Below are 26,355 nucleotides of genomic sequence, written 5' to 3' on the forward strand. Positions count from 1 at the left end.
ACGAGCAATGTTGTGAACAACGATGAGCAACTCTTCAGGGGGAGAGTTGTCAACAAATGGATTTGTTGATGTATACCCAAAATTGGGGCATGGGTTGATGTGTGCCCAAAGATGGGTTGATGTGTTTTATCAGTAGGGGGTTTGATGTGTGCCAATAGGGGGAGAATGAAAGGACTTGTGAATGGGAGTAAGTTAGGCTTTCATTACCTAGAGGGAGTTTGCCCTCTTAGGAGGAGAATGAAGAGTCTAACTTATGTGTTCATTACCTAGTGGCATGAAGAATGAGGCTATGGGATTAGCTTAACTTACATGTGGTATTGTAAGTGTTATTGTGGTATTGTCAAACATCAAAAAGGGGGAGATTGTTGGTGCAACATCCCTCAGGTCAAGGTTGACCTGGTTGACCAAGCTGAGTCTTGGTTTGAGTTTAGATGTTTGACAATAAGATATTGATTGAAGAAGAGTCAAGTAGGTCAAGGGAGTGACCGGATACTTGACTGGGAAGTCCTAGTGAGTGAAGCTAGGCAGATGGAAAGTCCTAGTGAGTGAAGCTAGGCAGATGGGAAGTCCTAGTGAGTGAAGCTAGGCAGATGGAAAGTCCTAGTGAGTGAAGCTAGGCAGATGGAAAACCCTAGTGAGTGAAACTAGGTGAAAGTCCTGGTGAGTGAAGCCAGGCAAGGGAAAATTCAGATGGATCAAGGATGATCGGACATCTGGTGTTGGGAAGTCCAAGTAGGTCAAAGGATTGACTGGATACTTGGCATGAGGAAATCCAGATGGGTCAAGGTTGACCAGACATCTGGTGGAAGTCCAAGTAGGTCAAGGGAGTGACCGGATACTTGGCACGACTAGAAAAGTCCAAGTGGGTCAAAGGGATTGACCAGACACTTGGTGGGAAGTCCTAGCAGGTCAAAGGAGTGACCAGATGCTAGGCATGATGTACCAACGGGTCAAGGTTGACCGGATGTTGGTTTGGGAGTCTTGGAACTTGGTTTTGGGCAAGACCAAGTGCTGGATCGATCGGGATCGATTCAGAGCTGGATCGATCGGTGGATCGATCCGGGCTTTCCACAGAAAGCCTCCGGATCGATCCGTGGATCGATCAGATGTCCCAATCGATCGGTGGATCGATTGGGGCGTGGAGCATGCGGGATCGATCCGTGGATCGATCCAGCGTTCCCAGCGCTCTGGATCGATCGTGGATCGATCCAAAGCCTCCGATCGATTGGGAACATTTGAATCGATCGGGTTCCGACCGTTGGCGTCGATTTAAGGCTGTTGCTGCGGCATCTCTTCACCGATTCACTCCAGATCTTTCGCCAACTTCTCCACAGTGCTCTAAAAGATCAGATCGCCAGTTCTTGAAGGATCTTGGAAGCTTTCCAAGTCAAGAGGCGGATCAAAGGCAAGAAGAGAAGCTAGGGCTAAGGTTTTCTGTACTCATTGTAAGCTTTGCGCTTGTATTTTGTTTCCCTTTCCTTTCTTCTTGTACTGAGAGTCTTGTAGGGCTTCTCCGCCCTCGGTAGTTACCGAAAAGGAGTGTTTTCATAGTGGAGGGTGCGTGCGTGGTGTGGATCCTTGGATTAGTCACCTCTTGTGAGGTGGATACCAAGTAAACCAACATTGTTAGCGTTGTGTGTTTGTTTCTGTTATTTTCCGCTGCATATCCTTGAAGAAACAAGCCACGCCGAGCGACGAGCACGCGACGAGCTATTCACCCCCCCTCTAGCTACTTTTGGTCCTAACACTTTTTAGTTTTGGACAGTTGTCTTTTACGTGCCCTTCTTCATTGCAGTGGTAGCATTTTACCTTTCTTTTTTCTTCTCTTACCATGCACTTGATTAAACTTATTGAATTTAAATAATTTTTTAAATCTCCTTTCCATTAACGTTGTTTCGTCATCATCAAGTGATGTCTCAGAACCTGGTTCGTCTATTTTAGCTTTTAAGACAATGTTTTGCCTTGATTCCTTTCTTAGACTTGCACATCTTGACTCATGAATTTCAAAAGTTGAAAAAAGTTTTTCTAAAGTGCTTACCTCTAAATCCTTTGAGATGAAATACACATCTATTAAGGTCGACCATTCCAGAGTCCTTAGAAATGCATTAAGTGCGTAGCTTAACAAATCTCGGTTGATTATCTTTTTTCCAAGATTCGTGAGTTCGATAATGAGCTCCTTGATTCTTGAGTGGAGGGGCACGACGATTTCGCCTTCTTCTAATCGGAGGTTGCTGATCTGCTTCCGGAACAGGTCTAGTCTCGCTAGTTTTGCCTCCGAGGTTCATTCATGTAGTTCCAGGAATTTCTCGCAGAGCTCCTTGGCTGACTCGTAGGTTCTGATACGGTTGACTTCTTAATGTGGTAAAACACTAAGCAAATGAAACTCTGCTTTGTCGTTTGCCACGAACTCGGTTTGCTCCTTCTTCGTCCACTGATATTCTTCTTTGTCTTTTGGTGCTACAAAACTATATTTCATAATGATTAATAATTCAAAATCTGTTTTAAAAATTACTTCCATCTTTTTCTTCCTGCTCACGAATTCCCCTCGAATTTCGGTGGGTAGATGCTTGATCCGACAATCTCGTGTGCTTCGTTCGACGATTAGTCCTGCTGAAGTGAACCTGCTCTGATACCAATTGTAGGTCCCTTGGCGGCCGGCTAAAGGAGGATGAATAACCTTGTAAAGAAAAATGAACCTTTCTCAGACTTTATAGCTTTATTAAACTAACACTTGCATGAAATAAGTTTAAGAAGTAAACTAAAAGCAGAGACATGAAGGGGTTACTTGATTACAACCGAGGCGGTTTTTAATCCAAGTTGAAAGTTCAGTAAACAATCTCCTTCAGGCGGAGAAGTCTCTTACAACGTTGATGACTCACAAACAAGTAGTAGAACAAACTAGAAGCGTTTACAAGTGTTGTTTTGAACCATTTGGACCAGAGCTGTATGTATAGCCCTAGTCGGGATGCTTGGAAGGATTCTAGGCTCCTCTAAGGGATACAACTTTATCCCTGCTGCAACGTAATAAGCCACGTCGCGTTTCAAATAAAATCCAGTTCTGGCGCCCGGACCAAAAAGTCAATCCGGAATAGGGCTCATCCGAACCCAATTTTCGACCTTCGAACAGTCTTCCGCTCCGGCTTCTCATCCCTCAGAAATGTAGCACGCCTCCTTCTCGTCCACCCGTATACTCTTCTGCAACACCTCATCCCTTGGACGCACCAAGCCTGTCGGCTCTCTCCCGTGCCGTCTTTCTCTCTAGCTGCGTCTTTCGCTCGACTTCTTGTGCTCCTAAGTTCCTGCACACTTAAACACAAGACATCAAATACACATAGGACCTAATTTAACTTGGTTGACCATATCAAAACTACTTTGGGGGTACTAACACATGATTCACAAATATTGTTCATAAATTTTTCATTGGTTGTCTAACCTCCCAATGCAAAGGGTTGTTGTACTAGGGTAAAAATGTCCCATGTGATTTATATACATGTATCTAATAGAGGGATGATGATACTAGGCCGCCTAGGATAAGCATTATTACCTTTTGCTCTAACAAATATTGTTTACAAATATTGTTTACAAATATTAACGAGAGCTGAATATATATATATTCAATCTTGTTTGTTTAGTTTAACAAATTATTCAAGGTTGTTCATTTAATTGATCTCGTATGTATTGAACGAACATAAATAATTTCTTATTAAATCGAACACTAAATTTATTTACAAACATTCTAGTCATTTAAAACTAATGTTGAAAACTTATATTTTGTCAATAAGATCTAAAGAAGAAACCATGGAACTCACTAATATTCATGTGGTACTAATGATAATACTTTAAAGGTGGAGCGAAGGAACTTGATATTGTAAAAGATTCAATGCACTAACAATCAGAGAAATTCATGTTCCGTGTTTGGTTTTTTTTATTCTTATTATTTTTAGCTTGTGGTTATGTAATTTAGGAGGATTTTATCATTAGAATTTAGGGATTGAATTTTTTTAATGTAACAGTGTCCTATTAAAATTAGCAAATACAACGTTATAATAGCTACAGAACTATAGTTATTATAATATTCTTGTTTGTGGTATTACCATGTTGTAGTAGTTATGATTTCATGATTTCTACAACGTTTTATTTTGTGGTCCTATCATATTGTAACAGTTACGATTTCATAATTGTTACAACGTTCTGGTCTATGGTCTAACTATATTATAGCAGCTACAAAATCAAAGTTGCTACAACGTGACGATGCTATAGTATAAAAATAATTTAAGATTTTTTTAAAAAATTTTGACGAGCACTACTACAATAGAAAAGTAAAAAAATCTAACAAAGTACTGCTACAGTGAAAATCGTACATAGTCACAAAGCAAGAGTCGGGAGTATATATATATAAATACAAGAATAATACTATGCACAACTTATCCTGAGCGACAATAGATGACACCAACTTGGATGATTTGACACAACTAAAACTTTTTTTTTTTAATTTTCCTCTCTTATATACCTGTAATATTTTTCTCTCTCCTATATGCAATTAACTCTTTTCTCTTTCTTACATGCAAGGTATTAATGGTTTGACCAAACCAGTACTATCGTTGGTGTTGGCTGGTGTTGATTTTAAACCAGCGCTAGTATTAGTTGGTGTTATCTTTAAAGATCAACACCAATGCTGGTTTGAAACCAGCATCAACTAGCACCAACATTAGTGTTGGTTTGTACAAACCCACACTATTTTATATGCAGGAGAGAAAAAAGGTTACTTATATGTAGGAGAAATAAAAAATTTAATTGCATGTATGAAAGAGAAAAATATTACATATAAATAAGAGATAAAAATATTAAATAATCCAATTAGATATCACCCACCGTCACTCAACATAAGTGGTACAGTATCATTTTTAGGAGTGTAAATGAATTAAGCCGCTCATGAACTAATCGAAGCTCAATTCGATAAAACTCGTTTAAGCTCGTTTAATGAGGCTTGTTAAGATAAACAAATCAAGTTCAAGCTTCATAATACTCGACTCGTTAGCTCATGAACATGTTCGTTATACGCTCATGAATCAACTTTTAAATAAAAAAATAATAATTTTGATATTTAATTTATAGATTTTATACTCATAATAGACAAATATATTAAATTTATTTATTAGAATAAAATTATAAATTTCAATAAGAATATTATAATTTCCTCTAAATATATAATTTAATTTTAAATGAATATTTTAATTTATATTTATTAAACTCGTTTAGACTCGATAAAAACTCGAATAAGATCGTGTGCCATGAATATATTCATTAAATAAAGCTCAAGCTTAGCTCGATTATAAACTAGTCAAACTCGAATATTTAAGAGTTCGATTTGACTCGATTATACCCCTAATAATTCTTAATGGGTTTTGAAGGTGGATACATAAAGATTATAGATGTTAGGCCGAAATCTTAATGGGCTTTGAAGTTGGACACATCAAGATTATATGTGTTAGGCCGAAATCTCAATGGGCTTTGAAGGTGCATACATCAAGATTCGTGCACGCCAGTATAACAATCTAAACCGTCCTTCAGATAGAAGATATCTATAAATATGGAGAAGGTTAGGGTTTTGCCTACTCGAACCAGTATCGCACTCTGCTCCGTCGCCAGTTTTTTTGTTTCGACATATGGCGGAAGAGGTCTCCGAGAAGCCCCAGTTGATCGAGGGCGACGAGATCGCGGCCGAAGGGATGGCGGCGGAGTCCGAAGGCCTAAAGAAACGGGAAAGAGAGGAGGTGGACAAGGAGGATAGTGATTCGAAGAAGCATAAGGTTGAGGAATCATTAGAAGAAGGCGATAACGATGGACTGGACGGAAAGGAGGAAGCCGGAGTAGATATGGAGGTGGGAAGAAACGAAGAGGAGAGCGAAGCGGCTGGAGCAACTGTCGGACCGAAGGTATTTGGATCGTCAGTCGAGATGTTCGAATACTTCCTGAAACTTCTCCGTTCTTGGTCGACCAATCTGAATCTCAACAAGGTGAGATTTTTTTAATTGGTTCTTTTTGTCAACTTTTGTTATTGTCGTTGGTGCATGGAAAAAATTTATTTGTTGCTATCTGAATATAAAATGCATATCTCCAGTTGATCTATCAGCTTAATTCTAGATTTCAACAGTTGTTGGTCTTCATCATTGTAGCTTTGATTCTATTCTTTTGGAATTTCTTCTTAAGTTAATGTTGCTAATCCCTGACCACAAGAGCCGGCCGCTTGCATCATTGAGCTATGCAAGTGATGGACAAGATGCAAAAGCAACAAAAATAGCAATTCAGGAATCAGACTATAACAATCTCTTCCTAGTTCACAATGCTTTTGTTGTTGTTTTCCTTTTATGTTGCAGTATGAGCATCTGGTATTATTGGACTTGCTGAAGAAAGGGCACCCTGATCCTGCAAAGAAGATCGGAGTAGGCATCGAGGCGTTCCAGGTTCGCTTCCACCCGACATGGAAAAGTCGATGCTTCTTCGTTGTTCACGTCGATGGAAGTACTGACGATTTTAGCTTCCGCAAATGTGTCGATAAGATACTGCCATTGCCCGATAACATGAAAGCTGATTCGTCGTCTGGTCACTCCTTCGGCTCCTTCGGCGACAGAAACGGGAGCCGAGGTGGTAGAAGAGGCGGTCGAGGCCACGGAAGGAGAGGCGGCGGCTTCAGGAGATAGATCGATTGTTTCTTTATGTTTAAGAATTTGAAATAGTTTTGGCTCTAATGGAACCTTGTGTTGTGATGATTTGATGAGTAACTATTATTATTATTCAGCCAAATAGTTTTGTTTTTCCTTCATTATAAAAAAATCATATTATTATTTTCAAAATCTAATTTTGCATTCTTTATTGGCTATTAAATAATCTATTTAAAGAACTCTCACTTTTTTATCGAACTAATCATGCATATACAATTTGAAACCAATGGCGTCCCTTGCATTTCGGCAACAACAAATTAAAAATACTCTTCTTCCATTGAGCTTTCTATCGACGTTTCTCTATTTCTCTCCATTTTGGTAGCAATAGTTTGGTTGGATACATATCCCGCCCCTTCCTCTCCCCCTCTCTCTAAATAACCATCAATTTGCTCTCTTTCAAGGTAAACCTTCTGCCTAGTCTTTCTTTTATCGACTCCCCTTTCACTTCCTCTCCTCCCGTACCAATCATTATCACAATCGAAAGCTCTTGTTCATGCTGGATTTCTCCCGGTTAATCTTCCTCCCTTACATTAGCTGATTGTTTGTTAAAGATTTAGGTGCAAATTCACTTAGTGAAACAATTCCAAGGGAACACATTTGCACATTGATGAAATTTATTCTTTCATTTCTTAAAAAATTGTAAAAAAGTTTTATTCTTTAGATATCGATATCAGGTCCAGGTGGGAAAATGGCTGAAGTCGTCTCAGGGACGGACCATATTCACAAATATGGTATATTCAAGACAAATTCATTTAGTTTAATTCATACTTATTTGTATAATTTTATTTTATTTTGGTATTTGTTTTTGAACTCGAGATGTCGACAACTCGGAGGACGAGAGGAAAAATAGGATGGGGTCCTTCAAGAAAAAGGCAATTAGTGCCTCCTCAAAGTTTAGGAACTCTATCAACAAAAGAAGTAGGAGAAGTAGCAAGGTCATGTCTGTTGCCATTGAAGATGTTCGCGATGCTGAGGAAATGCAATCCGTCGACGCATTCCGCCAAACTCTTATCCTAGAAGAGCTATTGCCCGCTCGGCACGATGACTACCACATGATGCTAAGGTCTTTCAATTGTTAAGTCTACTAGCTAAGTCGTTAATTATCCGATAACTAATTTTGATCGATGATGATGATGTAGGTTTCTCAAGGCGAGGAAATTTGATATCGAGAAGACTAAGCAAATGTGGGCAGATATGCTTCAATGGAGGAAGGAATTTGGATCCGACACAATTATGGAGGTGCATTAGGCATTCCTAGTCACTATTATTTTTGCACCCATTTTGATCCTTGTATCCACTTGAAGGACTTGGAATTCGGCGAACTTGATCAAGTCTTGGAACACTACCCGCAAGGTCACCACGGGGTCGACAAGGAGGGCAGGCCTATCTACATCGAAAGACTAGGCTTAGTCGACGCCAACAAGATGATGCAAGTCACGACCATGGATCGTTACGTCCAGTACCATGTGAGGGAATTCGAGAGGACTTTCGCGGTCAAGTTCCCTGCTTGCTCAATTGCGGCAAAAAGACACATAGATCAGAGCACAACCATCATGGATGTTCAAGGAGTGGTATGCAACTCGACTCACTAAGCTCATCACTCGCAATGCCGGTGAATGGACTCGACGATGAATTATGTTATGTGTGCGCTTGATGCATCATAGGGTTGCAGACAATTCAACAAAGTCGCGAGGGAACTCATCGGTCGGATTCAAAAAATCGACGGGGACAACTACCCTGAGGCGTGTATCAACTAAGCTATCTACATTAGTATTCTTTTTAGTATCCAATCGAAAAGATGATAACACTGCAATGTTAAATTCTTTCTTCTCCAGACCTTGTGCCGGATGTTCATTGTCAATGCCGGCCAGGGATTTAGACTCCTTTGGAACACTGTGAAGAGCTTCCTCGATCCAAAGACCACTGCCAAAATCCATGTAAGATGGGAATTCAATATTAGATTATGCAACATAAACTAAGAAAGTTGAGTTCTAATGAGATTTTCCTTTAGGTTCTCGGAAACAAGTTCCAGAGTAAGTTACTCGAGATCATCGATGCTAGGTATGTATAGTATTGCATTTAAAAAATAGCACCACAGTAATATTGATTTTAAGGTACCATAGCTAACAAGTGATTTTGAGCTCTCTAGTGAGTTGCCAGAGTTCCTCGGTGGCAATTGTAATTGCGAAGGAGGTTGTCTTCGATCGGACAAAGGCCCATGGAAGGACCCTGAGATCGCCAAGGTCTATCTTCATTCCACCTATCTTAGGACCTAACTCGATATCGGTTCAATTTGTTCGATTTTTTGTCAAACCTGTACAGATGGTTCAAAATGGCATTGGGTGTTGCGGAAGGCAACAACATGCGAGTGCGGCCGAGGAGAAGATGATCTCCGAGGACGAAATTGTGTACCAAAAGGTGGTCGAGTCTTCTCTCGAAACTTAGTATAGTTTGCTTTTCTAGTCGGGGAAATTACTAATTAACCGACTTCTACAACATGAAGAGACAAGAGTCTTTCCATGACGATATCCCCAGGAGCCACATCAAACACCCTGAACTCTCACCTGTTCATGAAGAAATGGGAGGTTTGGATTGTGAGGTAAAATTCACTTTGAAGATGAATCTACAAAACTTCACTCATTCTATCGAAAAATATGTGGAAGAAGATCGGTTGTTAATTACTTTGCAGAAGAATAGTGCACCTGAGGAGAGATTTCCCACGCCTTGCCAATACGAGGAGTTGTTGCCGATCGTGGAGAAGGTGGTGGATGCGGGTTGGACCGACGATATGGTGCACGAGAAGCTTGCCCTCTCCAAAGGTCGATAGAATCCTTGGCTTTGTCTTTTTTTAAAAAAAAAATAATGAAAAATCAGGTATCTCATTAGCCTTCGGTCCAACACAGATTCGTATACTCTTTCTGGGATCAACAATGGGTCTAGCAACAACAGCCACATCTTCGGCGGAGTCGTGGCGTTTGTCATGGGCGTTGTCACTATGGTGCGCGTGGGGCGGTCGATGTCGAGGAAGGTTACGAATGCAGACGTCGCGAACTTGATGAAGAGCCAAATGATGCGACAACCGCCGCCCGCGCCGGCTGTTTCTGTTGCTGAATTTGCATGCGTGCTGAAGCGCCTCGGTGAGCTCGAGGAGAAGGTGAATGTCCTCGGCAATAAACCGCCGGAAATGGAACTCGACAAGGAAGAGATGCTGAGTGCCGCGGCGAACCGTGTGGAGGCCCTGGAGTCTGAGCTCGCGGAAACTAGGAAGGTAACATCCATCAAACTGAACGCCTGGTTTTCTCAGAGCTTTTATAAGTCAAGTTATCTACATAGAAACTCAAACTGAAATAAGTTTGTTCCATTCTAAAAAGATTAAAAAGAGGTCAGGAGGTCACATCATTATACAGAATAAACACCAAATATTTACTTATTTCATTTGTCTTTGCAGGCTCTTGAGGAGGCTTTGTCAAAGCACGAGGAGTTCGCTGCATATCTCGAGAAGAAAAAGAAGAAAAAAAACAAGTTGGCAAGTTTTCTTTATTAGTAGTTTGCGTTAAAGTCCTTTAAATCGAATGGAAAACATTAATTTCTTCGGGTAAAATCGAAGAGAAAAATGAAAACAGAAATTTGAGAAGAATATTTTCTCTAGTATTCCTCTTGTTTAAATAAATGACAAGATTAAATTAATTAACGTCTAATTCCTGGTATCTGTGAGGGATTTATATCGTTACAAGAATGTATATAATATTAGATTTTTTTTGTTTACTTCATATTACAATGTGGGTTTTTTTTTTGTTTACTTAATGCATTTTTCCCGTTTACAATTGCAGATTTCTTTCGGCTGGTAGTCTCTACCCATCAGAAGACGTCCTCAACTTTGTGTTCTCTAGAATGTCACAGACTGAAACCAAGAATCAAGCTGCCTTAACAAATACTTCTGAGAACTAAAAATATGTATCTATCTAACTTAATAAATATTTTCTTGTAGATAAAAGGGGGAGAAAAAAACAGTGATGAACATTATCAATGTAATGCCAAAAACATTGGCTAATTATTTCTCATCCTTGATACTGATAACGATCTCATCCATTCATGAGGATAGTCTTTATTTGCTGAATGACTTGGCTTCTCCGAAGCAAATTTTGTGAGATTATGGTACGGCTGGTCTCATGATTGAATGTAGTCTTTAACTTCTTGTAACTTTATGGTAACAGCAATCAAACTTGCAGAATTCAACCTAGTGCTATACAAGGAGGTCGACTATGTTTAAACTTGTTCGTTTAAGCTATCAGCTATTAATTATCATTGATGAACGAGACTGGCACAAGGGCAATGCAGCCCTTGAACCAGTGCCTCGCGATAAGTGAACAAAAAGAAAAAATAATAAATTATTCCTTCTGAGTTGATTTCAAGTGCCTAGAGGCAAATTTTGAGGAAACAATCACTGTAAGGACAAAGGATCCTTATATGTGTGTGTATATATGTATGTTTGATAACCAAACCAGACTCAACCTGTCCAAATATCATATTAACTGATCAGAATGGGTTATACCTAATCGACGCAGCTATATTCATCTTACATCACCTGCACAAGAAATGCTTTGAGCAATAACATATAAAGCATGAAAAACACTGGAAAAGTTTACGACTTCAGATTTGCTTTTGTATGGAGGCACCAGACTACTATTATTCTGTCAATGTAACAGTTATGCTACCTACAATAAGCCAATGTGCTTATAAAGACGTGGCAGGCTCATCATTGATGCTACAATTAATAAAATTTGTTTTATCCTTACAGTAGAAAATAAACCATGGTGATTCTTACCTCTTTGGTGGAATCTTATCGATGCAACAAAGACTATGGAATTATGAGAGCAAATTTGGTGACGACTTCTTGACGCAGCTTGTGTCTGGAGCAGAACAACATTTCAATTTGAAGGGTGTCTGATGGAAATTTACTTTGCAAAGAATAAGGATAGAATAATACACATGAAACAACCCAGTAATGTAACCAGAATCTCGATCGTAAAGCATCTAATTACATGAGTCTCCAATTAAACAACCCGACTGGAGAATGGAGGCGATCATGCAATCTACAATTTCTCGGCCTTGCCTCCAAGCTGCAGCCCTTCCTGTCCTCTTCCACAGTAATGGAAGATTGCACTGGTGCTCTGATTAAAATATAGCAAGCAGATGAATTATTCATGCTTGTTTTTTCCCCGACTCCAATCTTTGATGTAAGTCCCAACTGTCAATGACGATAGCGTTGTTTTCCTGAGCTTCTGATGACTTTCATAACTATTTCCAACTCGTGTGGTTGGAATCAAACTCCCTGATCTGACAGTAATATTGTGCAATGACCTTGCACCAACCTGTAGATCCTTTTCCGATTTGTAAGGAGAAACTCCACCTTCGCCTTCCAACTGAGCTGAATTTTTTACAGTTGCTCCACCAGCATTTTTCATGTCATTTTTCTTCTCGACTAGCTTATGTTCCCAATACGGACGATCTGCAGTTTGAACAGAATCATGGTTCCTCGTTCTAAAGAATTCTGATCTCCCCATTGGGGATATTGACTTATGATTCTTCGTGGCCTTCTGCGGAGAAGATTTTGGCCACCTTATCTTTCCAAAATCTTCAGTTTGGAATTTGAGGGCACGCCCGTGCCTTGCCATCTCAAGTAATATGTCAGCAGCAAGCAGCTCACGTGGCGGATAATCTGTTACGTTGACAAAAATGTGCATTTAATGGTTAGATCTTTTCAGTGAGGCCAAAGTATATTGCTTGTAAATAGTGTTGACTTTCGTGATTTTATAGCATTATTGATAAAAACCAAGATACTTTATAGGACTGGATGCAATTTGTTGGGCACATAATAAGGTGGCAGAGTGCAAAATAACTCAGGAATAGCCTTAGAAAGAAAATAGAAACAGAATGATAAATAGTGGTATATATTTGTGGCGACACAACATTTAGGTTGGCTTTTACATGCATTTAATGTTATACAACTACAATTCACTGTAGGTTCAGTCATACATGCAGTTTGGTTATTCACATAAGTGGATACATCAAAAAGTTCTTTCAGATACTGAAAATCTTCCATATTCAAATATTAATTAGTAGCTTAATTTTACCTACTCATTATGAATTCGTCCTTATGGCAGAATATGATTAATCACTAAACTGAGAATTTAGGCATTGACACAATCAATATCGGCGCTACAGGTACGTTGAATCATTATCTTATAATCAGACTTCATTCGTTCTTTGGACTTGAAATTTTTTTTTTTCAAGTAAATCCCCTGGAAGTCCACAAACTAAGATTGGCCAATTTCTTTGGGCTTCCAAACGAAATCATAATGAATTTTGTATTAAAAATATCTGAAATCATTAACAAATAAACCAAATAAACATTTTGACAATAGGAACTGAGTTCAGGAGTCTGGCTAGAGTAACATAAATTTGCAAGTTTACAGTATAGCTAAAGCAAGCATTAAATAAAAAGAAGGCTGGACTCGTTCTAGTAGGTATTTGTAACAGCCACTAGAAGAAAGGTTTCTGATATATGATTGTGACCGTCCTAGATGATAGGAGTCAAACTGTCAAGCCACTTTCCCAAGACAATAATAGGTTCCAGAGTGGCAAAGAAGCTCAAAAGGCAATAAATTGATCAATGTATTAATTGTATTTAACCCATACTATAGAATAACTAAAGTTTTACATCATTTTGCAAGCAAAAAATCAAATAAAAAAGTGAAAACCCCTGAAAAATCAGAAACTACGAAAACCAAAAACATGACCTGAAATTTCAGGTTAGGGTATACGGATTTTCTTAAACCCATCTTTAGTATTCGCCCACCCCAGTTTGAATAATGTCAAATTTAATTTGCAGCCCATATAAATTCACTAACTCCAGTGGGATTTAGTGGCTGATGGTGGATTTGGCCATCAAAATAACAAACAGAAACAAGATAAGCTACCTTCTTGATACCAGAGAAGCTAGAGGGCATTTACTACCAGTCCAATATCAACAAAATGCTCCAAATATGAAGGGTAAAATACATAATAGAGAATCAAATTAGCAGCAACTATGCATTCAAAAACAATTAACATATTACCATGTCGTGACATATTTGAAGCAGATAAATTGCGTAAACTTCGGCTGCATTCTCCAGCATCTTTACAACTGAAGGAGCATGAAGAAGCAGAGCAGACATGCTCATTTAGTGTGTGGAGATCTTTCGGGACAACTCCAGTACTGCATAACTTAGATGTGGATCTTACATGATCTGGTAAGTCTAGATTCTTTCCTTGAAACTTCAAACTAGCTTCAGATTCAGAAGTTCTAACCAGGCCACTAGCTTTGTTGTCACATTCCAGGCTGGTGCTTGAACAGTTGGTGTGGTCTTCAACCAACTTAAATTGTTTGTGAGCTAACACAGATGAGTTAGATCCTTTTTCTAACCTTGTATCATCTGGAATATTCCCTTCAACACAATTTGATGTTTGGAACTCCATGGTTGATGGCTGACCACATAGAAACTTAGGAGACGAGTCTAGATGATTATCTTGAAGAGCACTACTCCTTTGTAATGGGTCTTCATTGCTATCAACTGTTAACATTTCCAAATCTAAAAAGCAATTCTGGCTGTCCCCAGTGAGAAGAGAATTGCAATCAATTCTAACCCATTTACCCTGATATGCATGTTTAAATGAAACTTGTTTACTGGAATCAGCAGATTTGCAAGCTGAACTATGAAAACTAGACCATGAAAAAGGAGGCAAGCTAGCTGCATGGAGATTTTTGGGGGGCTTAGTGGACTTCGAAATGGATGAAGGCAAACATAAATCTTCTAGAAGAGTATTAAGATCCAATACTGAAGGAATGGCTAAATGCTCAAGAATTTTCTTTGGCTGATATAGATCAGCATCACCTGCATTAGGATACTAAATAGGGAAAAGAAAATTAATTCAATTATTGAGATAGCTTAAAAAATTGAAAGACAATTTGAGCACTTAAGCTGACCTTAGTAGCGGTTGATTCATCAACAAATTTACTGGGGTGGCAACAATCCTGAATGAGTGATGAAGAATCAGGTTTACCGAGGCATATAGCTCCTTTTCTGTTGCTATTGTTATCTGTCAGACCATCATGGGGAAGAAGAGAGATTGCCTTTCTCAGCGAAGTCAACATACTTTCACAGACAACTGGGAGTTTCTTTCCTTTTTCAGCATTGACATTAGAATATCTGTAACTACCATCAAGAAGTTCACTAATGCCCACCTCATCAATATGCCTTGTGATGTCAGAGAGATCAGATTTTAGTCCATATGCTCCTGAATACAAGGTGATTTCATAAGTTTCACTTGATACATGAGACCTCCACATTACTGAAAGGTATTCAAAGCAGAAGATTGAGGTCTGTGATGTTTCTTGTCAGAAAAGCATAATTTTCTGAGACGACGGCCAAACAATTAGTAAATAAATATTCATGTAGTTCTTTTGTTAAATAATGCAATTCAAATTTCCTTATTTCTAAATTTTCATAATTACCCATATGTGATAATCGAGTGACCTTTATTGTTAATGTTGCTTCAAGTTCCTTTGGGTAGATAGGTGACTTTAAAAGATTGATATATGATCCAACACATGCATTAGCCATCATATCCCTATTAAGCTTGTGTGATGCTTGGCAAATTTCAGTTTTTTGAAATTTCGAGTATAATTAAGAAGAGAAATACTCAGAGAAATTGGGCCACTTTTCCAACAGAATTAAGTCAGGAAAAAAATATACTACTGCAACATATACTGGGAATATAACAGTGGAAGAAGTATGAATGGGGAAAAAAGATCATTTTCTTTGCATACCTAACAGGTTGTTTCCTGCAAAAGTAGAATCAATGCCAGGAAACCCCATCTTTGTTGAAAAAGTATCATATCTGATTTTCGTTCCCGATCTGAAGTTTTTCCTATCATTTCTTTTACCATCAAGACTACGCTTTGTCTTGATCAACCGTGCTTTATCTGAACAATTAAACAAGTTTATGGATAAAATAATACAAAAACAATAGGCAAAGTTTACTGTGGCAAATGTTTGATTTGTAGGCATCCAGAAGGTGCAACTATATTACGCAAGGAGTTTAATAATAATAATAATAAAAACTGGCCATGCTCAAGGAAATCTAGTTAGAGAGATATTACATCAATATGATTTATGTATTTAAAAGGAAAAAAGCATATGCATCTGGTAGTTATTGTTACCACTTCATGGTAATTATCCATAGACATCCACTTAAATGTAAAATCAACAGGATGAACAATAGTTTTGGCTTTCAGTAAGATGATGATCCAATTGAAATAGGTTGGCATAGAAGATAATTTTCAGGCTCAGACACCAAACCATTGGAAGAGGAAAGTGGTAGAAGCACAATTGCACCAAGATACTGGATGAATATCCACAGATCTCTCACTTTATACTTGCTCACCCAATATAAAGTCTTACAATATAATAGGCTAGTGAAGAGGATACTTGTAACTGAATGTTATAACTCATCATCAAAATATAATTTTGACTCATTAAAAAGCAAGAAAAATCTTCATATGATCCCCAATAGGGAACTCAAGAGACAACAGAGACATATAAGTGATAACTGATCAACCGAACCATAGTCAAATGCAAGACTTCATGCAAGACTTTCAACAAAGAGATCTATGTTTCTTTCTTTTTACAATACACATTATACAACTTAGATAGAGGAAATCTATAATTACCAGCAAATGAGCATCTTTTCAAATCTAATTTTTTTTGGAAGATAATGCTACCATCATCAACTTGAGTATTTGTTGTGTAGCTTTCTGCTTGATCTAAACGTGGACGCTTATTGTCAGGACCGTTGCTCAACTTCCTATCAAACTCCCTGTTAGATGCTTTGCCTTCATGCTTGGACAACAATGAAACTGGCATACTTGTTTCTCCAAAGTTTTGTCGTTTATCATTAACTTGACTTTTGAGACCAAGAATCATCTTGGCATGTGTATGGAGAAGTACAGTTTTGAGGTTCAAACTACATCCTGAAACTGAAAATCTGCCGTAAGCAATACTTTTGCACATTAGTGAAACAGTATAAAAACAAGCGATAAGAAAAAGTAATGCCTACAAACACACATTTCCATGTAAGATGTATGAGCAACCAAATTTGTTAACCATGTGCATAAAATCAATTTATCATATCTTAAAGAACAACTATAATAAAAATTCTTACAGAAGACAAAATTCAATATCTGAGAAACAAATGAGAAATACCAAATATGTGTTACAATAAATTGAGCAATAGTGGTTATTGAAGTAACCTATGTTGAAGGTCCATGTAATAAGCATTGAGCAGCTTGAACTAAGGAGGCCAAGTTTATCCCATTTGCTGATTGGTGAGGGTTAATGAATGGCTTAAAGTACAAGAGCCCAGGTTAATTGTAGGGTGAATGCCTGAGCTAATGAATCCCCATCGCTAGCCCGATGCTGCCAATATGGGAATAACTAGGGTGTCTCATCCTAAGTCCTAAACTTGAATAGCATGGACGAGCGATGTAAAATGCTACTCTATTTACACGATTCTTCTCTGCAATGTTAAGCTAGATGCCTCAAAGGTGCAGCAAGTTTACTTGAGTTGCTCCTGGAACCAGCATGGGATAACAATATATTTATTGTCACAGAGATCACTGTCAATTTCTCCATGATTAAATCAATCTTGCCATGAATTGACCATAACACAACTGAAAATCTGTAGCAATAGTCATTCCACATCTAAGAAATTTTGACAGACGTTAAATACTTGTGAATGCTCATTCTTAAAGAATGCATGCAATATAAGTAAAATAGCATTAGAGGCATAATAGGACTTCACCCTCCAGGGACTTTTATGGACAGTCAAGGGTTAACGCAAATGAAAACATTAAGCTCAACCTCAGCCTTTGTCCTGGCCTGAGCACTGAGAAGACTGCCAGAGGCGCGAAAGAGAACAGGATAGATTCATTCGCTACGATCCTAAAATGCCGTGGATAATGTCTTTTTCCTCCATTCCAAATATCCCAAGACAAAACAGTAAATTTTAGACAAACAAATAGACAGCCATACACAATTATTGACCACTAAGTATTCCAAAAACACATGAAGATCTGCAGAAGCCTAAGTTTAACACGGGCAAACAAAGGATCGGCAACAAATCACATGATCACGGATATGGAGCGACCGAACACTACAAACAGATCGAAGGGGAAAACTGCTAAATCCGAATACCTAGACACACAGGAATCATAAACCGTAATTCGAGCCAAACAAAGCACCGCCGATAGCCCTCGGGCCGAGAAATCAAGCCAATAAATCACTAAAGAAGCGGTACCAGGTCATCTCGGCTCCATCTCGCCGCCGTCTAGGTGGTAGATACCTCCGAGGGAGATGAAAGGGACCAACTCCCGCAGCAAACGATGCGCTCGCCCTTGCTCGAGCGGTGGTGGCGGCCAAAGGCAATCGCTGCCTCACCAGGCGATGCGCCGCTGGGGAATAGGGGAGAGAAGGGCTTTATAGGTTTCACCGAGATGGGTTAAGATGTCATCTCAGCCGTTGATTACGAAGAGGATTAGGAAATTATACATACATACATATATATATATATATATATATATATATATATATAGGGTCAAGATGTCATCTCAGCCGTTGATTTCGAAGAGGATTAGGAAATTATATATATACATATATATAAATATAGGGTCAAGATGTCATCTCAGCCGTTGATTACGAAGAGGATGAGGAAATTATATATATATATATATATATATATATAATTTTGGACCTAATAAAGTCTTTATGTATTCAAATTTACAAATTCAACCCCTCATTTATCTTTTTCCAAAATCACCCTCATTGAGTGATTAAAATATTTTAAAAGTAAGGGATAGATGCTCACTAATTTTAAAATTGATATTTTTATTTATTTTTGTTTTTAATTTTAGTGGACTAAATTGATCAAGTCGGTTCTTAAATTTATATATAAACAAAATAAAATAAAATTTTAGAGAACAGAGCCTTTAAATGGATAGTTTTCATTATTAAGGGTCCTACTTGAATAATTAATCTACATATGAGTCAGTGCGTTAAAACGGTTTCAACCCTCAGTTATCACAAGTGCTTGACTCGAGCTGAACCAGTTCCAACCGATCAAATCAATTATAGACCTTGTCCTTATAATTCACAATTGATTAAAACATATCCCAAACACAATTGCCAACTAGGATGCACTAAATTATATTTTCTATGGAATAATAAACCTTAGATATTAGGTTATCTATCTATTGAGAGCATTCTCAGATTTATCAATAGATTTATATTAATAAATGATAAAAAAAACTTTTATAAAATCTGATCACTCATGTCTAAGATTTGTCACTACGAAGGGATTAGCTTAAAAAACAATTGATTACCACGACTTATTTCAAATAGTTGGGATAATTTGATAAGATTATAGAGGCGTAGTCAGAATCTAAATTTATCTAGATTGATAATTGAGATATAATAAATTAATTGATTAAAAATATAAACAAAAAATAATTATTAATTTTACAAAATTATAAAACAATAGTATCTAATATTCAATACATTCAAAATTAAAGCATAAAGTAAAAAATGCTATTGAAATTATACTCTTCGATTTTTGTTTTTAATCAAACTCATTAATTATTATATCATTATCAATTTTTTCAACCAACTCCCGTTCAATAAATTCATTAAATAAAACTAAACAAATTAATTAGTAAATCTGTTAATAAATTTAATCAATTTATTAAAATAAAAAATAGTAGTTGACTCATACAGATAATATCAAAAGAAAATATACCTACAACAATAGTCGTACCGATATCGTGTGCTATTCGAGAGAAGGGATGTCGCGCTTGTATTCGTCGAGTTACTGCCAGACACCTGTATAGAATATGAATATAAAATATCACGTGAATGATAATGTAAAGATCTTTAAGAAATTGAGAGATTATGTCGCCGAGAAAGGAGCTCGATTGCTCGAAGGAAATCCATTCTAAAAATAAACAGATTTACTCGAACCTAGTGATGGAAAAAGAGGATCAAAATTAAAATCTTTCACACCTACGACTTTATGGATAAGAGGAAAAACAAGGAGGTGGAGGGACGACGGCACTTGTGGCTCTGCATATAAGAGGAAAAATAAGAGATAGCGTGCGTAGAGTTTATAAAATTTTGATTTAATTAAAATTCCTAATAAATTGACATATGTTTTGGAAATTTAATTAAACAAAATCAAAAATTTTGATTTAATGAAAAGTGCACGCGGGAAAAAAGGAAATAATTAAGGAAAAAAAAATATAGGGATGATTTTTATTTTTCTAAAATTGGTGGAGTTGGAGCCCATCCTAGCCCAATGTGATTCCGCCCATGGTTGTTAGCTATAAATATGTTAAGAATAATTATGATATGATTAGTCAACCTCAAATTTCACAATGTTATTGCATAGTTCATGGATGCAACGAATGTTAGTCCCCTCGGATGGGTCTAGTCACTAGCGCATGAGGTGTTGTCACAATGAGGTCTGAGATTTGAATCTCGGCAAAGCCGAGGTAAATACCTCCCTTATGTGCTAGTCACTATTCCAATGGCTAGTAGCCGTCCGTGATTTACCTCCTCTGTGTTAGTTCTGGGACGAATTAGCGGGGACGCTGGAGACGAGCGTATTCACCTTTTACCATAATGGATGCAACGAATGTTACTTACGGACAAATGTCGTTGGTTCATATAAGATGTTGTCAATTAATCGATTTTGAATCAGTGTAACCTTAATCCTTCATTGCATGTACTAATATTGTTGGATGAAACCCCTATCTCCCTTCAAGAGAGCGTGGGATCACCTTGGATATGTCGTCAAGGTGATAATTTCACCTTTTTAGTGTTAATAAAATTTTTACCCAAAAAGTGTGTAGTCGCTCTAAAGGACCACTAAATGTCGATTTCATCTTTGCTTCAATGAATACAACAAATGAACATGCAAACAGACCATTACACTAGGGTCAAAATATCCTATAATTTATCTAATTGTATCTTATCATGGGACAATGATACTAGACAGCTTGAAATAAGTGATACCACCTTTTACTCCAATATATAAAACGTACAAAACTCCTACGAATTGACACAATTAGTAGCTACATAGATATTTATTCTAATAAATCTTAAAATAAATTTCTAACCAGTAAAAAATATCGTATTGAATATCTAATCTCATCCATACAAAATTTATTTATTTATATTTTACCATGAAACCAACAATCTTTAATCATTTAAGATAAACGATATCACTTTTACGCTGGATACAACGAATGAAACTTGTTTTGTCCTAATTTGTGTTTCTAGTAGAAAACACAGTGGCAGATCAGTGTTTCAGAAACCGGACTAGGTCAACAATTCGATCAGTTAAGTCGAGTTCAACCCTCCTGATCAGTTCGAAAAACATCCGGAAAAAAGAATATGACATTCTAATGGAACAGAAAAGAAAGGTGAAACAAAGCTCTTTCACGAACAGCACTGTCACAAACTTCTCACAGCTTTCTAAAACTAAAGGTGAAACTATTTTGCGATGCTCTTTTGTCAAAAACTGTGTTTCCCGCTTGCATCATTTCGACGAATTCGTTGTAGTCAATGCGCCCATCCTGCACAGAAAAATTCGATGAAACAGACAGTTCATCAGATATCCAACTTCGCGATCTATAATTGACAAAAAAAAAAAAAGGGGGGAGGGCATGTTTGAATACATTATCTTGATCTACTTCCCTGATCATTTCTTCTAGCTGAACATCTCCTACACCAAACTCTTCGCAAGCTTGCTGCAGTTCATCTGGGGTTATGTAACCACTCCCGTCTTTGTCGAAATATTGGAAGGCGGCAAATAAGTGATCCTCTTTCTCGATCTTGTTAAGGTGCAGTGTGGCAGCAATAAACTCATCGTAATCTATGGTACCACTGTTATCTACGTCTGCCTTCAATTCACATTTCCAGAAAGAGGAATAAGTGAAGAATTGAAGATGACTTCTTTGTTCATGAAAAGTTAAATTCACAAAATGTTTTAGTGAGTAATCTCTGAAATAGCATGGAATAATCAGATGCTGTTGCTTAGGTTGATGTTTTATAATCCATAAACTATTTATCAGAAGAAGAAAAAACACTTACTGATCTCATAAGCTCGTAAATTTCTGAGTCCTTGAGATCGGCGCCAACTCTTTCTAAACCAGCTTTGAGTTCTTCAAAAGTTATTTGCCCACTATTATCTGTGTCTATCATCTTAAACATCTCCTTCAGGCCAGCAATTTCATCCTCGGATAGGCTAGCAGCAATAACCTAAGGAAGGAGAGTAGGTGACATATCAACTAAAGCCTCAAACCTGAGCTAGAAATTAATGTTATATAATTAACACAAACAACAATACTACACCACAATGCTTATAATTCACACTGTTGTTTGTCAGACAAGCGTATTTTTCCTGGTTTGAGAGCATTCTTTTTTCATTTATGAGTATTCTTGGTTGATTTATGACCAATTTATCAACTAAATTAGTGGAATGGTAAATGCAGATTGTAAAACAACCATTTTCAGCAAAAACATGGTTTAAAAGGCACCTTAGTCGTAAATTTAAAAACAGGTTAACCTTGTTCTCTACCGCAATGCAAAGATACGTGTGATAGATCTCACTGAGACGATGAGTTATTACTTATGCCCTGGATCACATGTATGCATGACTAAATGCTTTTGATAAATACGATAGTTTGTAGTTTGGCCACACTCAAAATGATTGTTTTGAACCAAGGGGCATCAGAAAATGTACCCTAAGCGCCATCTTTTTGAACTTGTTCATTGCCGAGAACCTTTTCAGGCGGGTGAGAACTGCAGAATCCAGAGGTCTATCAGGAGCTGCACCGTCAGTTTGTACCCAAGGATGGCCTACAAAGAGACATAATATCCAATATCAAATTAACAGTGTGGATACAATATTTGCGATGTCAGTCAAAAATCAGAGTAGCCAATCATTCATGTTCTTAGGAAGTCCTTCACGCTCTTCTTTAAAAATTGGAGAATATATAGTATTTATCTAAACAATCTAGAAGTTGAGACTGGATTGAGGAAACTAACATAGAACTTCATGGGCAGTCAACCTTTTCTTCGGGTCTCTCACGAGAATTTTTCTTAAAAGATCTTTTGCACTTTCCGATATACTTGGCCATGGATCTGAAGTCAGGTTAAGTTTACCATGCAGAACCTCTTTAAAAATATCCTGTTCGGATTCTGGAGAGAGTGCACAAAAAAGAAATAAGTTATATAGTCCAATGAATTAATAGTTCAGACACCTATTCTTTCTACATGCTAAATGGATTTGCAACCATTTTATAGTGAAAAGTATAATTAGTCAAAGGTAAGTTACTGGCCTGCCCAAAAGGGAGGTACCCCAGTCAAAAGAATATAGATTATTATTCCAGCACTCCAAACATCTGATTCAGGACCATAGCTCTTATTCAGGACTTCCGGTGCAACATAATATGGGCTACCGACTACATCAGTGAATATTTCACCTGAAGAAAAGTATATCAAAGATAGTGAAGAAAACAAAGTCAGTGACATGTATAAGTGAAGAATTAGCCAAATAATAATGCATCTTATTTGTTTTTGTTTTTGTTGTTTTTCTTTTTGTATAAAAACCACAACAATATTACTACTATCATATTCAGTGAACGAATTAAGAAGGCGAGATTAACCAAAACATGATAATTCATTTCCATCTTTGTGAAAAGGAAAATGCATCTGAAGTCATAAATTTCAGGAAAATGTAGCAAAACCAAAGCAGAAATTTGTGCATTGAAATCCAATGTATTATGTTTAGTTGATAAATGCAACATTGACCAACTGATAATTCACAAACCTCCAAAGTCGAACTGCATGGACTTAATTGTGAGACTATATTTTTATCTAAATAGAAAGATGGCATTGGCTTAAGTAACAAACCGTGAACCGAGTATGCGTGTTAATTCTGCATTTGAACCTTGTTTGTGCAAATATCAACTAAATGTTCAAAACAACAATGAAATTAAGAAGTATACCAGGTTGAAAGAATACCGACAATCCAAAGTCAATGGTCTTGAGGGGTGAGTCCTCCATTTGGTTTACGAAAAGAAAATTTTCAGGCTTGAGGTCCCTGTGCATGACACCCATGGAGTGGCAAGCTTCCACAACCCCAACAATTACCCTTGCAAGTTCAGCAGCCTTTCGCTCAGTATAGTACCCTTTTTGGATTATTCTATCGAATAGCTCACCGCCTGCACACAACTCCATCACCACATGAACAGCCACAGCATCTTCATAAGCCCCCTTGATGGAGATGACATTAGGGAGGCCATTTACATGGTGCATTATCTGGATCTCCCTCCTCACATCCTCGATGTCATCCTCAGTGATCAACTTCCTCTTCAAGATGGATTTGCAAGCGTAATGCTTGCTGGTTTCCTTCTCGACACAGAAGTAGGTGGTGCCGAATTGACCCTCACCGAGCTTCTTTCCTAAGTTGTAAATATCCTTCAAATTCACCGTCTTTTGCCGCAATACCGAGTCCACCTGGAGGCCGGCAGAGCTGACTCGCTTTACTCGGGAGGGCTTCTTGGAAGGGGCTTCGGCCACCAACGGGTTCCCGGCCACTTGGAGGGCGCCGGGAGGCTTTGCTCCGACGCCGTGAATCGTGACGGGCTCGGGAGCTTCAGTGACTGAGGAAATCGGAGCCAAAGCGGCAGAGACGTCGTTACCGGCGACGGCGTCTTCCGCGTCGGCGGAGCGCCAGATGACGCTGGAAACCGATTGAAAGAAGACATTTCTCGGTCCAGCGCATGTGTTGCCCATCGATTCTTGTACTCGAGCACTATTTTACCATTCGCTTCCAGTCTGCCAGAAATTATCAACAGACCAGAAAAAAGCCTACTCAGCAGCTACAACTCCAAAGGAAGCGTGGAGCTCAAAAACGCAAACAAAATCGAAGCTTTGGAACGACTACATACCTAAATCCGTGACCGAAGTCTACCTAAGCTCGAAAAATTTGCACTTTTCTCCAGAAATCGGAGGCGGAAGCGAGGAGGAAGAGGATAGACTAAGCGCATGCCTTTTCCGCATGGAGAATAACACTTCCATGATCGGTCGGCACGAGAAATCCGTGGAAGAATCTTGCAGCAATTGAAGTCGCCCTAGAGTCGAAATCGAGTTGACATGAGAGAGATTAGCGGAAGAATCGATGCAGGCAGGAAGAGCGTGAGGAAGCGGAGGAAGGTAAAGGCACTTCTACAGTCCCATCCCTGGATAACTCTTAAATTGTAAGCATACCCTTCGATATAAAATTGCATATACACCCTTGTACAGTTGTAATTTAGGTGAATTATTTCCATAAAGTCATTCAATTTAATGATATAAAAGAAAAATATTCGAATCCATTTATAAGGGAATATTTGCATTTCAATTGGGCAAGGAAATATTGAAATTTATGTACAAATTCTCAAATTAATAAAAGTAAACAAGATTAATCAGGTGAGGTGCCATCGGGTTAATCATAGGTGAATAGGCAACAGTGTAGAAAATCAACGTTTGTAAACATATTATTTAATTAAAATAATTCTTTGAGTGATAGTTGAAAATATATATTAAAACGAGAGATAAGTTTATAAGTGGATTCATTTCTTTAGTTATATCATCCTTATAGGAGTAGAAAAGGGAGAAATGTAAGAGAATGTTTGGTTTGTATTTTACATTTTATTTTCTATTTTTATTTTATGAAAAATAGGAAATATGTTTAATTTACATTTTTCATATTTATTTTCTAAAAAAAGATCCAATTTTTTCTAAGAAAATGAAAAATATGAAAAAGTCATTTTTTTTTAAAAAAAATAAAAAATATGATTTTCTAAAAATAAAAATAAAAATGCAAATAAATCAAACGCTCCCTAAGTATCCTGTGGTAGTTTTGATGTGGTTAATCAATTTAAGTTAAGTTAGGTTTTATATTTGTATTTGATGTCATGTGTCTAAGTGTGCAAAAACTTAAGAGCATAAGAAGTCGAGCGGAAGACGCAGCGGATGAAAAGGACGGTACGAGAAAGGAGCTAATGGGCTCGGTGCATCCGAGGGACGAGGAGCTGTGGAAAAGTATAGCGGTGGACGAGAAGGACGTGCGCGACATCCGAGAGAAGAGAAGCCAAGAAGGAAGTCTACTTAAGGAGAAGGTCGGAGTTAGGTTCGGGTGAACTCAACTCCGGATAATCGGAGCATTGTCCATGCGAAGAAGACTAGCTGGAAGTTGATCAGCCTTATGGAAGGCGCCTTCAACGAGCTTAAAGATGTCTTCAAAGCCTCATGGAAGGTGCCTTCAACACCCGTTAGCCGAAAATTAAATTTTATCTTTGGTGGATAAAACTTAACCTATTGAAGGCGTCTTAGACTTACTTGAAGGCGCCTCCAATCCACAAATAGGATTTTTCAGAGGCTATAAAAAGACTCCTATAGCTAGGAAATCAACAACTTTTGTATTCATCTCC

The 26,355-nt window shown here is 37.8% G+C and overlaps 4 protein-coding genes across 8 annotated transcripts; 2 read left to right on the plus strand and 2 right to left on the minus strand.

Annotated features, from left to right (window-relative positions):
* Positions 1-5,619: 5,619 nt before the first annotated feature.
* LOC121974455 (protein EMBRYO DEFECTIVE 514-like) lies at positions 5,620-6,804 on the plus strand. The gene is made up of 2 exons (XM_042525521.1): positions 5,620-6,017; positions 6,378-6,804. Exons 1-2 carry the CDS (start codon positions 5,667-5,669, stop codon positions 6,699-6,701), a joined length of 675 nt encoding a protein of 224 aa, XP_042381455.1. The 5' UTR covers positions 5,620-5,666; the 3' UTR covers positions 6,702-6,804.
* Positions 6,805-7,327: 523 nt separating this feature from the next.
* On the plus strand, positions 7,328-10,281 carry LOC121974445 (phosphatidylinositol/phosphatidylcholine transfer protein SFH12-like). The gene is made up of 12 exons (XM_042525512.1): positions 7,328-7,453; positions 7,539-7,785; positions 7,862-7,961; positions 8,027-8,293; positions 8,387-8,464; positions 8,558-8,659; positions 8,734-8,783; positions 8,872-8,965; positions 9,045-9,140; positions 9,463-9,541; positions 9,626-9,990; positions 10,171-10,281. The coding sequence occupies exons 1-12, from the start codon at positions 7,411-7,413 to the stop codon at positions 10,264-10,266; spliced, it is 1,617 nt and encodes a 538-aa protein (XP_042381446.1). The 5' UTR covers positions 7,328-7,410; the 3' UTR covers positions 10,267-10,281.
* A 1,389-nt stretch (positions 10,282-11,670) lies between these two features.
* On the minus strand, positions 11,671-18,271 carry LOC121974461. 4 transcript variants are annotated; one of them, XM_042525552.1, is made up of 6 exons: positions 18,120-18,271; positions 16,495-16,794; positions 15,592-15,747; positions 14,749-15,059; positions 13,841-14,669; positions 11,671-12,441 (listed from the first exon to the last, which is right to left on the minus strand). In XM_042525552.1, exons 2-6 carry the CDS (start codon positions 16,745-16,747, stop codon positions 11,921-11,923), a joined length of 2,070 nt encoding a protein of 689 aa, XP_042381486.1. In that variant the 5' UTR covers positions 16,748-16,794; positions 18,120-18,271; the 3' UTR covers positions 11,671-11,920. The 4 variants fall into 4 exon arrangements, with proteins under 4 accessions (XP_042381486.1, XP_042381495.1, XP_042381469.1 ...); XM_042525561.1 differs by having other exon boundaries at positions 16,546-16,800; XM_042525535.1 differs by having other exon boundaries at positions 16,495-16,800.
* Positions 18,272-21,173: 2,902 nt separating this feature from the next.
* On the minus strand, positions 21,174-25,117 carry LOC121974484 (calcium-dependent protein kinase 10-like). 2 transcript variants are annotated; one of them, XM_042525579.1, is made up of 8 exons: positions 24,832-25,116; positions 23,887-24,718; positions 23,218-23,361; positions 22,925-23,077; positions 22,620-22,735; positions 21,968-22,135; positions 21,553-21,777; positions 21,174-21,450 (listed from the first exon to the last, which is right to left on the minus strand). In XM_042525579.1, exons 2-8 carry the CDS (start codon positions 24,674-24,676, stop codon positions 21,340-21,342), a joined length of 1,707 nt encoding a protein of 568 aa, XP_042381513.1. In that variant the 5' UTR covers positions 24,677-24,718; positions 24,832-25,116; the 3' UTR covers positions 21,174-21,339. The 2 variants fall into 2 exon arrangements, with proteins under 2 accessions (XP_042381513.1, XP_042381505.1); XM_042525571.1 differs by having other exon boundaries at positions 21,174-21,777; positions 24,832-25,117.
* Between the last annotated feature and the right edge of the window lie 1,238 nt (positions 25,118-26,355).

The sequence above is a fragment of the Zingiber officinale genome, chromosome 1B, assembly GCF_018446385.1.
Source record: "Zingiber officinale cultivar Zhangliang chromosome 1B, Zo_v1.1, whole genome shotgun sequence".
In the NCBI taxonomy this organism is placed as follows: Eukaryota; Viridiplantae; Streptophyta; class Magnoliopsida; order Zingiberales; family Zingiberaceae; genus Zingiber; species Zingiber officinale.

Bases quoted from the DNA above. Each gene is read 5' to 3' on its own strand.
- LOC121974455 (XM_042525521.1), top strand. From the start codon at position 5,667: ATGGCGGAAGAGGTCTCCGAGAAGCCCCAGTTGATCGAGGGCGACGAG. The intron at 6,018-6,377 runs GTGAGATTTTTT...TTTATGTTGCAG, and splicing joins CCAATCTGAATCTCAACAAG to TATGAGCATCTGGTATTATT.
- LOC121974445 (XM_042525512.1), top strand. From the start codon at position 7,411: ATGGCTGAAGTCGTCTCAGGGACGGACCATATTCACAAATATG. The intron at 8,784-8,871 runs GTATGTATAGTA...TGAGCTCTCTAG, and splicing joins CTCGAGATCATCGATGCTAG to TGAGTTGCCAGAGTTCCTCG. The intron at 8,966-9,044 runs GTCTATCTTCAT...AAACCTGTACAG, and splicing joins AGGACCCTGAGATCGCCAAG to ATGGTTCAAAATGGCATTGG.
- LOC121974461 (XM_042525552.1), bottom strand. From the start codon at position 16,747: ATGATTCTTGGTCTCAAAAGTCAAGTTAATGATAAACGACAAAACTTT. The intron at 15,748-16,494 runs GTAATTATAGAT...TTAATTGTTCAG, and splicing joins GAAAAGATGCTCATTTGCTG to ATAAAGCACGGTTGATCAAG. The intron at 12,442-13,840 runs GTAATATGTTAA...TCAACGTAACAG, and splicing joins TTCAAATATGTCACGACATG to ATTATCCGCCACGTGAGCTG.
- LOC121974484 (XM_042525571.1), bottom strand. From the start codon at position 24,676: ATGGGCAACACATGCGCTGGACCGAGAAATGTCTTCTTTCAATCGGTT. The intron at 23,078-23,217 runs GCCAGTAACTTA...CACTCTCTCCAG, and splicing joins GGTACCTCCCTTTTGGGCAG to AATCCGAACAGGATATTTTT. The intron at 21,778-21,967 runs GTAAGTGTTTTT...TGTGAATTGAAG, and splicing joins TTTACGAGCTTATGAGATCA to GCAGACGTAGATAACAGTGG.